The sequence below is a fragment of the Gekko japonicus genome, unplaced genomic scaffold (genome assembly GCF_001447785.1).
Source record: "Gekko japonicus isolate JY-2015 unplaced genomic scaffold, Gekko_japonicus_V1.1 scaffold15, whole genome shotgun sequence".
NCBI lineage: Eukaryota > Metazoa > Chordata > Lepidosauria > Squamata > Gekkonidae > Gekko > Gekko japonicus.
The window spans coordinates 3,682,164-3,696,690 of NW_015165830.1; the positions used below are offsets into that span (position 1 = coordinate 3,682,164).

Sequence of the window (14,527 nt, forward strand, 5' to 3'; positions counted from 1 at the left end):
CTCTCTGTCTCTGTCTCTTCCTTCCTGGCCATTTCCCCAACTGCTGTTCTGTCTGAAAACTTTTTTTCCCCCCTGTTCCTGTCTCTTTCTTCCCCTTTTCTGTCTCTCTCACACATATATTCTCTCTCCCTCTCCCTCTCCCTCTCCCTCCCTCCCTCTCTCTGGCCTGGCTTACCCTTCTGCATGCTATATGGCACTCCTCCCAGGAAAGACACTTGTTTGATACCATATCACTGCTGATCCAGGAATCTTTGGAAGGAGAGCTGAAGCTGATGGACAACCTGTCAGGCTCTGTGTGCCATCATTATGCCCTTCCAACTACTGAAAATTACAGCTCTGAGAAACAGGTTAATATATTACTAATTTCCTGCAAGATTTCTGTCTAAATTTGGATCGAAACGTTTATGAACAAAAAAAAGACGTTTTCTTTTTCATTCTAAAGTAGGGAGGGTATCAAACCAGAAAGCATCTCAACTACATATGTGTCGTAGCAAATGCATTTTGTTTTGCTTTAAATTGAGGAAAATATTTACAGCCCAGTCCTGTGCATGCTCAATCAGAAGTAAGCCCCTCTGATTTCATTGGGACTTACTCCCAAGTAAATGTGCACCAGATTGCAGCCATAGACATGTTAAGAAAACTAGTATTTTGTATTCCCATGTTGGTAGGTATTTATAGCAGTGTCATTAAAATTGCATAAAGGTGCGATGTTGATCCTGTGAACATTTCCATTCCTGTGCAAGGAAATTGATGTTAAAGTCTGGGGGGCTATATTAAGATATTAGGAATGAGTTATTGGCCTGCTTGCATCCTGAAGTCAAGATATGTGGATGTCTGTACGGGGGGGACGGGACATCACCTTGTTTAATATGTTAATTGTCTCAGAATGCATGATGTAACCTTACACCAGCATTATCAGGGCACTGGGTTATCGTTAGCTCTGTCTAGGAATACATGATGCATCTATTAAAATCCATTTCCTGTTTGGGTCAAATTATGCTAATCGGTTAAGACTTTACTATCAGAACAAAATAGTGTGCCCATTAATTGGGCTAGCCACTAGCTTTGGGTAGTTGTTTGTGCTCCAGAAAGTACTCCTGATAAAGGAATTCTATTGGAGTGGGTTTTTTTTAAAACCCTCTTTGCTTGCATACTGTATCAGCATCCTTCTTGTGCAAGGATTCCCTCCCATGGGATCCTTTATTAGGCAAAACAGCTGTGAGTGCCTTCAGACAGAGGAGAGGACTAATGAGAAGCAAGATCAATTTTTTTAAAAAAATTCCCCACTATTCCCCCCAGTTGCTTTTTCCGTGAAAGGTACATGTGTATTTTACTTCCCATGAGGAACAGTGTGCATGGGGAGCCGTGCAATTCTGGACAGATATCTGAAAGAAAAAGGGAGAGAATCATAAGCTACTGGGAACTTTCAGTCCTACTCCTACCCTGAATGGGTCAGACTCATTCATGAAAAAGAGGAAGATGCTAGTAAAACATTTTTCCTAGACGTTGCAATGGGTACTTTGTGCTGCACTGGACTAGTCCTTTACTCACCCTGTGTCAGATGTAACACAATGACACACGAGTTGTGGGTTCTCCATTAATTCCTGCTTCTGCAGTGCCCATGTTAGATCAAGGCTACAGTGCTCTTGGAGCAGCAGCTTCAGCATTGCCCCCTGTGCCATTTTCCTAACCAAAACAGTCCCGGGGGGTGCACACTTTAAAGAAACCCACATGTTTCAGGGATATACATGGAATTCCTCAACAAGCCCAATAGTGCCCCCTGAACTGTTTCAGACTGAGAAAATGGCTCATGGGCCCTCCACATATACTTAAGTCCTAAGTTGGCATCACATGTGCAGGAACTGAGAAGAACCCACAACTCATGTGTCATTGTGTTACATCTGACCCACATCCAACCTAGTCCTTGCTCCTTAAACGTGTAAAAGAAGAAGCAGTATAACTTCATTTTGGCAGAGAGCATAAACAGCTGCTGCTAGGAGGGATTTTTTTAAAAAGAAAAATGCTTTGCAGTTTCTCCAGTCTGCTGCTAAGGAGAAAGACTTCTGAAAAGGCTGCACATGGAAAAGGATCATACCTGGCTCATACACAAGTCACAGTTGTGCATGATTTTTCAGCTGTGAGTTGCTAATGCAGCTATGGGGGTGGACTACTGTAGCACACCTTGTTTTACTCCTGCACATACATGAATGAATGTTCATTCCCCTGTTGACCCAAATACAAGTGTGCATATTATTCAAGACAAATGAGCTCAATTTTTCTCCTCAACTGGACTTTTATTCTCCTGCATTGCTATTCAGATATTTTTTCTTTTTCTGCTCTTACAATGGATTTAACAAGAAAAGGAGAGCTAAAGTGGAAAACTCCATCTGGGTTCCTTTATTGAAGCCTTCTTGCTGTCAGTTTTGTGCACTGAGTTTTGTGCTGTCAGTTTTGTGCACTTAGCACTGATGAAAGAGGTATAACACTAGCAATGTAGAGTCAATCCCCTTACAAAAGACAGCCATTGTGATTGGTGCCCACGGTTACATAATTCCAGATCTGATCATTTCAGCAACTAATTTTGATGCATTGATTGTAGGCACTGGCTGAAGCAATCAATCGTGCTGGTAATGAAGAGAGGGGTTCAGACAGCAGTCTCCACATGTCAGCCTCAGCCATTGATTGAAGCCTGACTTCCACGGGGAGTTTAAGAGTGAGGCAGTAGCAAAACTGTTTGAGGCATCTGAATGCTCCCAGTTGTAAATATTTGTGCCAGAGGATTTACAATGTATAACCTATAACACCTGAATCCTGTTATATGGGATCACACTTTTGGCTTCATACCTTACCAGGTAATGCAGCTGGTTAGAGCCAAAGTACATGTGATGCTGGAATTCTGTGACTGGAACTCCAGATATATTATATGACCCTAAAAAGCAGCCAGAGGAACCAACCTGCATTGAGACTTGGGTGTTGAGAAAAAATGTTTTTGATCTGAAATGGTACCCCTAGACTGCTGTTAGCTTCAGTGGGGGGGGGGGGAATACTGTGCTTGCCTTTTTTCCCTGTCAGAGCTTAAAGCAGCACAGAGGAAGCCATTTCCAAGGGGAAATGCTGGAAGGGGGAAGAGTTAATGCTCTGCAGCATTATAGCCCTGATCCATATTAAAAGTTAACCATGGCTGCGGTCACACGGAGCATTAGGTCCGCTAGAGGGACGGAAGATAGGCGGATTTTCCGGGCACGATCTCACCACCACGTCTGGGAAGCGTCGAGCTCCCGTGGCGAACCTGAGGCTTCCTGCGGAAGATGCGCGGTAAAAAACTAGTACCTCGGAGGTACTAGTTTCCTGAAACCGTGGGGCAAGGGCGGGCGTCTGATCGTGTTTCCGGTGGTCGTTCTGGCGCCCGCCCATGTCCCCTCGCAAAAAGGGTGTTTTTTTTCAAAGTCTCCACGGATGCGCACAAGCACCCAAGGGAGCATGCGCACATTTGAGTTAAAAAAAAACAACAACCCCGTTTGCCCCACGCCCCGCTTCTTTGCCATGCCGCAGGACTGTGGAGTGATCAGCACCTCCCCCCTACCACGGGACCTCCACGGTAGGTCTGCTCATGCAACCGCGCAGTTTTTAGCCCCGGGGCAAACAGCCACGCCTCCCCCTCCCCCGCATTTTCCTGCCGGTGTGCCCGCAGCCCATGATTGTTTTTTATGCCAAACAACACTTCTGAAATTCTAACTGTAGAAGTCCAACATCATTTGTAGTACACCCCTAAGGATGAAGGTGGAAATCTCATTTTCAAAAGTAACTTAAATTAGGATAGATACTTTCTTCCTATGCATGGTATTTTAGAGTGTTGCTGGACAGCACATATTCAATCTGTGCTGTGTCAGCTGCACTGGCTCCCAGTGGAGTACCGAGTCAGGTTCAGTGTTTTGGCATTGACCTTCAAGGCCTTGATATGTGGAACCCATGTATCTTCTGGATCACCTCCTCTGGTATGTCCCCCAAAGACCTTTACGGTCTGCTGAGAACAACTTGCTGGTGTTCCCCAGCCCAAAAAACATCTGGCTGTCCTTGACCAGGGCCAGAGCTTTCTCGGCCCTGGCTCCTACCTAGTGGAACTCTCTAGCAAATAACATCCATGGCATGTGGGACCTAATGTAGTTCTGCAGGGCTTGCAAGGCAGAGATGTTCCGCTAGGCTTTCGATTGAGGACAGTGATGGGCACCATCTTGTCTGGCACTCCCTTTCTCCTTTCATCTTACTCTGTCTCTGCCTCCCCTGCGACACAGTGAAATAATCTTGGAACTGAAGTTTTAGACTGTTTTAGTTATTTATTGAATTGTCAGACCTGTTTTACTGTATTTTTTTTACTGTTGTTTACCAACCTGAGCTCTGTATATTCAGAGAAGGGCAGTCTATAAATTTAAGGAAGGAAGGAAGGAAGGAAGGAAGGAAGGAAGGAAGGAAGGAAGATATTGCTGTTTTCAAGGAAGGAAGGAAGGAAGGAAGGCATTATACCATATTGCCCATTTCCGATCCAGCTTTCAATGCTTGTCTCTTCTGAACTAGGTGCCAGGCAGTCCCAAACACTGACCACCAGCTTCTGGCAAGGTACATGTATACATCTTAAAACACAGTAAATAATGAATCCTACAACCATACTCTTTCCAACACTTAAGCAACCATTGATTCTCCTGCAAACACTTGTGGATAGCTCCCCTGAAAGCATTATGGTGTTCACCATGGGGATCTCTTTTTTGTGTTGCATCAAGCAACCCTCAGACTAAATACACTAACTAGGAGATTCATCCTATTGAACTTTGTGGGATGTTCTTCCATGTAAACATGTTCAGGATTATGTGACAGGGTCCTCTTCTCATTTTACTTTCAAAATACAAAGTTGTGCCAGAATATTCACATATCACTCTGTATAAGAAGATCTATGTATGGCAGAACATGTGGCTCTTCTCTCATACATTCTAGTTCTCACATTATGCCCATATCTCTTTTTTTTAAAAGCACCCTTAATAAGCTATTCAACTAGTGATCTCTGATGATCATTTCACCTCTTCTTTCTTTTCATGTTTGAAAATTGCATAGAGTTGATAATACCAATTTATTCTCATCTGTTGCAAGCAGAGATTTCTTCTTGTTGTGGTGGTTTAAAGTTGTTATATAACATTCAGTCTCCAATTTTAATTCTGTATACAATCAGAGCAGAATTACTTGGGTATCATAAACACTGTATTTCCCCCCCTGTCAATTTACTATACAATTTATTCAGAAAGCCTTACTGGAAACTGCATTTCATAATTTCTTAATAATTAAACTAATTTCATAATTAATTTCATAATTAAGCTAACTATTTCATAATTAAGCTAACTGTATTTCATAATTTCTTAGCTTCAGATCCAGCTATTTAGCACAACTTCAGTTCAGAAAACAAGTAGATTAATGGATACATGTCTAAACATTCAGTAATCCAAATGAGGTTCATTCAGTGATCACTAGGTGTCTTTAGTCCACTTAGTCTATGAAACTGAACTCATCTCTGGAATAAATAAACCAAGCCCTGGTTGCCTGAATGATTTATTACCAGTGGGCACCACTGGCTTGAGCACTTAAAGTAAAAGCTCTAATGCTTGTAAAAAAATGAGACATTAGGTAAGAGGACATGGATACATATCTTGATGTAGTAGTAATAATTCTAGATGTTTCCTACAAAAGAGGAAAGCCATCTGCACCTATTGAGAACCACACTGAAATCCATTAATGAGACACCAAATCATGGGAAGATTGCTTAGAAATTCAGCATTAAGAAATTCACCTTAATGTCAAATTCAGCATCTGACATTAAGGTCATCAAATATATTGCTTAGAGAATGATGGCAGCATTAGCTCTGCTATTATTAATGAGTACACTTTGACGGAGTATTTACAGTAGAGTCTGCAATGGTCCATAAAATGCAAAGCAATACATTGCTCTGTGATTGGATACCCCGAGATTTTTTAAAAAAATATTTCTTAAAGAGGATGTTACAATAAAAGATTAGGCTTCTCATCTAGGCTCAGGTTTTTTTATGTTGGTAATGGAATTAAACCCTAAACTCATAGGACAATGGGATCACTGAATTCTGGATGAAGATCTCAACTTATCTGACATTTGATACAAAATGGCCCCGGTCACACAGAGATTTCACCGTGTGAAAGGCACGAATGTCGGGTGGATTTTCGGGGTGCAATCATACCGCAACATCTGGGAAGCATAGTGCACCCGTGGCGTCCTACCGAAGATGCGGAGTTTAAAAGTACCAAGGAAAGTGCACTAGTATCCGGAAAACGTGCAGCACGGGCAGGCGTCTGATCACAGGAGCACTAGTCTCCCGTGGCATACGGCGCCTGTCCACATCCCGTTGCAAACCGGATGTTTTTCGTAAGCACATATGCACAAACATGAAACTGGGGTGTGGCCTAATATGCCAATGAGCTGCACTGTCAGGGGTGTGGCCTAATATGCTAATGAGTTTCTGCTGTTGGGTGTGGACTAGCATGCTAATGAGTTCCTGCTGGGCTTTTACTACAAAAAAAGCCCTGCTTGTAGACATGCAACTATGGTTGGAAGATACACTTTAACCACCCTGATTGGTTAATTAAAGGGAAAATTAATGGGCCCTAAGGGAGCAATCCCATGTAGGTCTACTCAGAAGAAAGTGCCATCATACCCAATGGTTCTTACTCCCAGGAATGTGTGCATGTTTGTGTGTATTTAAAATTTTCAAGGGGAAAGGGAGTTGGCAAAATCAATGTGCCTCTTTAGAAACACACATAAAATGCTCAGGGCATTGTTACTGGTATTGAGTATTTAATGTAACAGTTGTGAAAGAATCTAAAGGAACACTGTAAACCCAGCCTGTTCTAGTTTCTTGGGTGTAGAGCTGAGGTGGAGATCTGACAAAGGTGATCTACAGTGGAGTTTTGGATTAAGCATCTAGCATTTAAATAGTGGTCAGAATCCAAAGAACTGTGTAACTAGCTCAGCATGCTTAATAAGGGAGCTTTTGAAATGAGGGGACTGTCAAAAGCAGGTTGGGATAAGGCATAGAGGACTGCTGTTTTTTTAAAAAAAATATTCTATGGTGCCGAGCTCTTCGGTACACCTAAAGTAGCTCTTTGGATCTCAGCCTGCACCACTTTTTTAAAAAGAAATAGCACCTGAGCCACTGAACAAACACAAAGAGAATATTATCATAGCTTTTGGAAACAGGGAGATTAGAGAACAATGGTGTTTCCGAAAAGCATGTAACATTTAAATGTAATTAGTCTAGGTTTTAAAAATTAATTCTTGAGCCACTGAGGCTATAACTCTCTCAGTTTGTCCCTCAAAAGATTAAATTAATCAGTGCATCTTTAGTGCACAGTTGGTGATTTCCATCTTACATTATTTGTAAGCCTTTTAGAATAAATGGAGGGGAGAGGGAAGCTTTAGCTCCATTTCCTTGTGGCTTTATCCACACAATAATTTGAATGACAGAAATGCTCTTATTATAAGGGGAAATACCTTAATCTTTAGCTGATTATGATGATGATCGCTTTCTTTTTTCTCTCAAAGGCATTTACATGTGTCCTGGTTTCTTATGTCTGATCATCTCTCCCTTGTTTAGATCCCTCTAGCTGAGATGGAGGCTCTGTCTCTGACGTCAGATATTCTGTCTGAAAATTCCTGGTCCTTAGCTCTGACGGATGACTCTTTTCCTGATGATAATAACACATTCTTACTTAATGCCCCGGAAAACAATGTACATACACTGGTCACTGTATATTCTGATGTTTACAGGGTTCTAAATACTGTTATCAAGTGGGAAATAGCTATGGCATTTTCAGATGAACAATATTTTTATCTAACGCATTACCTTTCATTTGAACAAAGCTTTTTCTATCATACCATTCCATTTTGGGTTAATATAAATATTACCTCTGAAGTTGATTTATTTATTTATTTATTAATATACACATTTTTCCTGGAAAAATTAATCTGGTCTATCCCACAGCATCAGAGGCAAGTCATTGTTTATGGACATAAAGAAAATGCCATGACATAAAAGACCCCACTTAGTTCTGTTCCGTTGAATGTAAACTATTCTAAAAAAAAAAGATGTCTAGATGGTCTGGCAGTGAGTCCCATTATCAATTTTGAACGTAAGCTAACAAACAATGCAGCTTGTGTTATACACTTGGTGTCCATTTTGATCAGACATTTTAGAATAAAGAGTTGGGGGGGAGTTAATTACTAAACATGTAACCAGTATTTTGAGCCCTGCTTTAACCATCCGCTCCTTGAAACATTAGACATTTTTAGCTGATGTATAGTGATCAAGTGCTTTATTTCTGCTGTACAACAGACATAACTTCTCTTCCAACATTTAGTGGATTCATCCTTGTTTTCTCCTGTTCACATACCTACCTTTAGCTGTGTGTTGTGTTGATGAATTTTCTGCCATTCTAGTAGATTGCCATCACAGTTATTACTTATTTTAGGACACATCCCCTTTAAACCGTGACAGTATTTCCCATCATGCTTCATGGCATCATATGCAAAAGACTTGGAATACAGCACTGAATGGTTTTGAATGAACCATATTATTTCAAAAAGCAGGAGACAAGGAGACCTAATAACTGACCTCAATCATGATAAATATTGAAGTAGGTTTCTGGATCTAACCGACCTTAAAGTCCCATGTATTATTTTCAGAAGGTTGTATGCCAGTCATTTCATTGGGAGTTTATCTCAAGGCATCTCACATTAGTCAAAATATGACTGCTGTTTGGGTGTTAAATACAGAGGACTATAAACAAATTTCAAAAATTAATGTTGAATCTTGAATTTTTAGCAACACTTTTTGATATATCATTCATGTTCATCACTGTAAGATCTTTGTTTTTGTTTTTACTTTTGCTGTTGAAATCCTATTTTTTTACAAGTGGGTAAGATATTCTGAGAAATGAATTTATGGTGAACGTTTGTTTCCGCACTTGTGTCAGATATATCCAAACTGGGAAATAAATTGACTCTCAACTTAAGAACTATGGGTATGGTTGTACCAGCTGATTTTCCCATGAATTGAACTAGCAACTAGGGGGTTGTGCCATCTACAACTAATCCCATGTCTTGCTCCAACCTGCCTTCCACTTGTACTGTTTTAGAAATAGGTAGTGTGTCATAAAACAGGTTTTGACCTTACCCCAATGTCCCTCAACACTACAAATAGTTATTTGCAGTGTCCCTTATTCCAGCAGTCCTTCTTCCTCTAACATTATCTAGGTTCTTTAATATTTTTATTATCATTGCACACATGTTGACATATTCACTAATTTCCACTTTCACTCTGTTTCCTCCTGACCTTGTAGACGCTCTAGCTGTTTCACAGTGCTTCCTTGACATTGAATAAGACTCCCTCCTACATATTTGTTGTACTTTGCACAATTCAGCACATTTAATACTTTCAGTAGGGTCACACACTTTTGTACACATTTGGCATTTTTGGAAAACCCACAAACCCAGCTTCATCATACAAAACATAGCTGACTAATTATGAGAGGAGAAAAAAGATATATAAGAATAAATACTCAAAACACTGCATGAGCCGACCAAGGAATACAGATCTGGGGAATATACTAAGAACTGCCAGAGGGTGCTGGTACGAACATACCTTGAGCAGAATGATGGATGTCAGTCTCACCTTGCATTCCTCCCCCCTCCAATTTAAAATATACTTGTTGAAACCATCCAAGTTGTAACAGAAAGAAAATTCCACTGAACTCAATGTAATATTTGCTCAGCTGACACATCAGCTGTATAGGGTTTCAAAACAAAAACAGAACTGACTGTGTTCATTTGAGTTATTAGATATAAAAGAACCTTGTACCTAAATCATCAGATTAATGAAGAGTGAAATTCATTCTTCATAGCAGAGAAGTTCTGTTTGATTGACTAAACCTATACTTTTTTTCCATGCATACTAATTAAATTTTGTTTCACCATTAGAGAAATAAATTAGGAAAACCTTAAGAATTGTAATGCAAAAGATCTTTTGGCTGATAGTTTCCCAGCTACTATGAAAGAAGGAAAAAGATCAGTCACTCACTTAATTGAACAATATTATCACAGTCCATTTTTAGCATCAAAACATAATCTTTTTTTTAAATGTATTTTTCTTGTTGGAAATACACCATTGAAGTCGCTTTGCACTTCTGCTTTTCTCTTTAGCCTATTTTTAAGCAACACAGAGTCAAAGAAGATCAAAATAGGAAATGCCTTCCATAAAATACACTCTCTCCCTGCTTCTAATTTTATGTACATACCCCTGCAAAGTTTCACTCATTAGGGAAATGGAGGGATTTTTATTTCTCATTTTAAATGACTAAAGTCTGGCAAAGCATGCAACTGTTACTAGACCTTGAGGCATGATGCTTGTATTTCAATTAATCCTGAAATAGTCATGGTTTATAATTGCAGTGTTGTTTTTCAGTTTCCTTGTATTGTACTTTTTTCCGTCTTCAGATGTGATTCATCCTGTGTGTGGTGATTTATTATCAATATAAAATTCTGGCTATTACTTCCTGGTCAACTCATTCATGCAAATTCCATTTGGTTTCTGTAGAATGTGTACATCCAAATAACATGCATGCTGTCTGTATCTCATGTCTGTTGCAGTGGCTGTCACTCAAAAGTTCCCATAGGCAGCTCCTTTTCCAGTTCTGTAATGTCTCTCTTTCTTTCTTTCTTTTTTGCAGACTGATCTTCCCTCGGGGAATGACCCTCTGACTCTCTCTCCAAGCAAGGATCTGCTGAGTGTAAGGAAGCCTACTGTGGGCCGCACCCACTCTTTGCCAAATGACAGCTATATGTTCCAGAGTCCCGATACTGGCACCTATGAAGTTTCCTCTACAGAAAAGAACCCATCCCATCAAAAATCTCAGTCAGGTACAAAGAGTTTGTCTCAGAAAATGCCATAGGAGCTCAGATGTAAAGGTGCCCCATTGAATAGGATCCTGCGTTGAGCTGATTAGGTTGGCACTGCAAGTCTTTTGGGCTGAATTAGGCACTAGGTGCAAATGTGTTTAATTCACTTGCTGGCTTTTTGTAGCAGGGAAGGAAAGATGTTTAACTTTTTCTTTGCCACTTCTGTACAATACCACCATCCCACATGTTTTGTATGTGTGTTTTGGGGGCAATAGGGGTTAGCAGCAATGGATGAGGAAAGGATTATATTTACGTATCCCTTATTGTTTCTGTGCTCTAAATTCTCCTTACCTGGAGCAACTTTTCCTGGAGAAAAAGGGCTGTTGCGGCTTGGTTACGTGCTTTTATTTTTACAAATTTATTTAATTTATTTTAACTTTGTGAACCATCTTGGACAGGTCTCTGAACACATAGCATTAACATTTTTCAAATAATTAAAAATGTAATTAGGCTTATAGGTAGAGGTTGCATGTAGCTGCCTTGGTCCAAAGCAGAATCCAAGAAGAAGCCAGATACTACCTTTTAATAGAAACAAGTGTAAAAGGCCCTTGTGGGGGCAGAAAGGGGGGGATATAAATTTCAAAATAAATAAAACAATGTGCAAGATTTTGTAGTTCCTCATCAGGTGGAATGTTTTTAAAAGGGGGAGGGGTTAAAAGAAGATGTTTCGAGCCATAATATTAAGATTTCCTGGAAGTGACCATTGCCCCTGCACCCTAGATGCAACATGTGACATGACTTGGGCTTCACAAGCACCCTTCTCCTGTTGGTACTTGAGGCTCTGGCAGGAGGAAACAGGGGGGATCACAAGCCAGAGTCATGCTGGCATGTTATGTCACTTCTGGTGAAAACTGGAAGTAACATGGTAGGTGCACTAATAAACCCATAGAGTTTTTGCAAATGCTAGAGTGTCTAAAGTTGTCCCTTGCAGTTTTTACCAGAAGTGACATCAGTGATCCAGCATGATGCCACCACCACCACCAATTCCTCCCGGGAGTTGCTGGCTGTGGCCTGGTGACCCTACTAAGCATGGTTGCTAGAAAATATGGACTTCTACTAAGATTCTCTCTCTATTAGGAATGACAGCATAATTGTTCTTCAGAGCACTAAAAATGCAGGAATAATATGATATTGATTGAAAAGTAAACAGAATAGTTCTATAATGTGTGAGTAGCAATGGCTGGAAGTGGTACCACTGATTTGAGGGAATAATCACAGGATTACAGTGCCAAAAATCCTAAATATAAATACACGTTGATGGGGTCTGAACTGGCAGAGACTGATCAAGAGAGAGATCTTGGAGTTGTAGTAGATAACTCACTGAAAATGTCGAGACAGTGTGTGACTGCAATAAAGAAGGCCAATGCTATGCTGGGGATTATTAGGAAGGGTATTGAAAACAGATCAGCCAAGATCATAATGCCCCTATATAAATCAATGGTGCGACCTCATCTGGAATACTGTGTGCAATTCTGGTCACCACACCTTAAAAAGTATATTATAGCTTTGGAAAAAGTGCAGAAAAGAGCAACTCGAATGATAAAAGGGTTGGAACACTTTCCCTATGAGGAAAGGTTAAGGCACTTAGGGCTCTTTAGCTTGGAGAAACGACGACTGAGGGGTGACATGATTGAGGTTTATAAGATTATGCATGGGAAAGAGCAGGTAGAGAAAGAGGTACTTTTCTCCCTTTCTCACAATACAAGAACCCGTGGGCACTCCATGAAATTGCTGAGCGGTCGGGTTAGAACAGATAAAAGGAAGTACTTCTTCACCCAAAGAGTGATTAACACTTGGAATTCACTGCCACAGGAAGTGGTGGCAGCTACAAGCATGGATGGCTTCAAAAGGGAATTAGATAAGCATATGGAGCAGAGGTCCATCAGTGGCTACTAGCCACAAGGTATAGATAGGGACTCTGGGGCAAGTGATGCTCTGTCATCTAGGTGCTTGGGGGGGTCAACAGTGGGAGGGGGCTTCTAATGTCCTGGCCCCACTGCTGGACCTCCTGATGGCACTGGTATTTCTGGCCACTGTGGGATACAGAGTGTTGGACTGGATGGGCCTTTGGCCTGATCCAACATTGGCATCTCTTATGTTCTTATGTTGTTATGTTTGTTGTAAAATAGTCAAAAATTGTTTAATACTCAGACTATTTGATGGATCTTGCTCTATTGGAAAGAAGAGATTTCTTTGCTTTTAAAAACCTTTAATTCTAAGGGTAAAGGGTTCACGGGATTACTACAAATCAACATAACACTAAGAGCTACATTTCTAAGCTGCCTATACTTAAGACAAGCACACAGATACTGGAGAATCTCTCCTTCTTCTTGACCCCTAGAAAGGAAGTCACCTGAAACAAATGACCAATCTGTATCACAGTAGAAGCTACTTTTCCCGGGCTAATTCCCCATTGGCTCAGTGCCAGGTATCCCTTCCAGGTCAGTCTAAACAATAGCAAACTAGGAATACAAGTTAACCCTATAATGACTGAATCATCAGACCTTGTAAACACATACATTTCCAACAATGTTGACATCAGACATTAAAGGAATTGGCAGGCACGGGGCTGCCATCAAAATCAGCAACCCTCTATTTCTCTTTCTGCCACTACTCACCTTTCTGTAATGATGTCAAGTGATAAACAGTATGGCATGATCTGTCCATGACATCCTTATTCAGCCCTTCATCCAAGGAGTTCAGGGCAGCATACATGATTCCCCCCATATCTGTTTTATCGTCACTACAACAGGTTAGGATGTGAGAAAGTGAGTAGCCCAAAGTCACCCAGCAATATTTCATGACAGAGTAGATGTTTGACTTTGGGTCTTCCCAATCTTATTCCAACACTCTAACCACTACACCACACTCTGAATAATGCTATTACACTGCAAATTTACCCCAGCTCTAAGATCCAGCTAATGAAATGGATCATGCACAGGAAAACTTGCCACAGAATAACACAACATCACACTAAAGCAGCATGGTTCCCACTAGTGTGTTCCTGGAGTCCATTTGCTTCTTATCCACTTTCTAAAAGCAAAGTACCAGTCTGGCTTTCCTGCACCTCACTGGAGCAAGACGTGTTTCAGAAGATCCCAAGTGGCATCATCTTTGGGTCTGCAGGGAATGCCCACTCATAAATAGTTGCCCCCAGAGGAGGATGAATGGCTTGAAACTTCTGGATGTTTTCTAATTGCCCCACCAGCAGCCATTTTGTGATTGGCCCTGCCTCCCATTTTGTGGTTGTGGTTTCAAAATTCAAAAAATACCTGCAAGCTCAACAGGGTTGTGGATTCCTGCACTAAACATTACAAGGGAGAAGCAGAAGAGACGCAAGGCTGCTATTTTGTGTGGTAGTCCAATAACTGTTCTATCTGTTGTTCAAGCCTGAGTTCTGGGTTCTCTTCAATGGTGACATGGACTGGAAGGAAAACGTTTATAATCCCCAGCAACTAGAAGACATTCGTTATCTTCACCAAAATAAAGCACTACTCTGTGGAA

At 40.8% G+C, this 14,527-nt stretch overlaps 1 protein-coding gene across 1 annotated transcript in view; it reads left to right on the top strand.

The window, feature by feature from the left end:
* Nucleotides 1-14,527, top strand: part of CACNA1G (calcium channel, voltage-dependent, T type, alpha 1G subunit) — a 573,869-nt gene that overhangs the window by 539,425 nt on the left and 19,917 nt on the right. Inside the window, exons 35-37 of the mRNA XM_015410725.1 lie at nt 207-347; nt 7,665-7,799; nt 10,795-10,984. Coding sequence (XP_015266211.1) covers nt 207-347; nt 7,665-7,799; nt 10,795-10,984 — 466 coding nt within the window. The remainder of the gene's footprint in view (nt 1-206; nt 348-7,664; nt 7,800-10,794; nt 10,985-14,527) is intronic.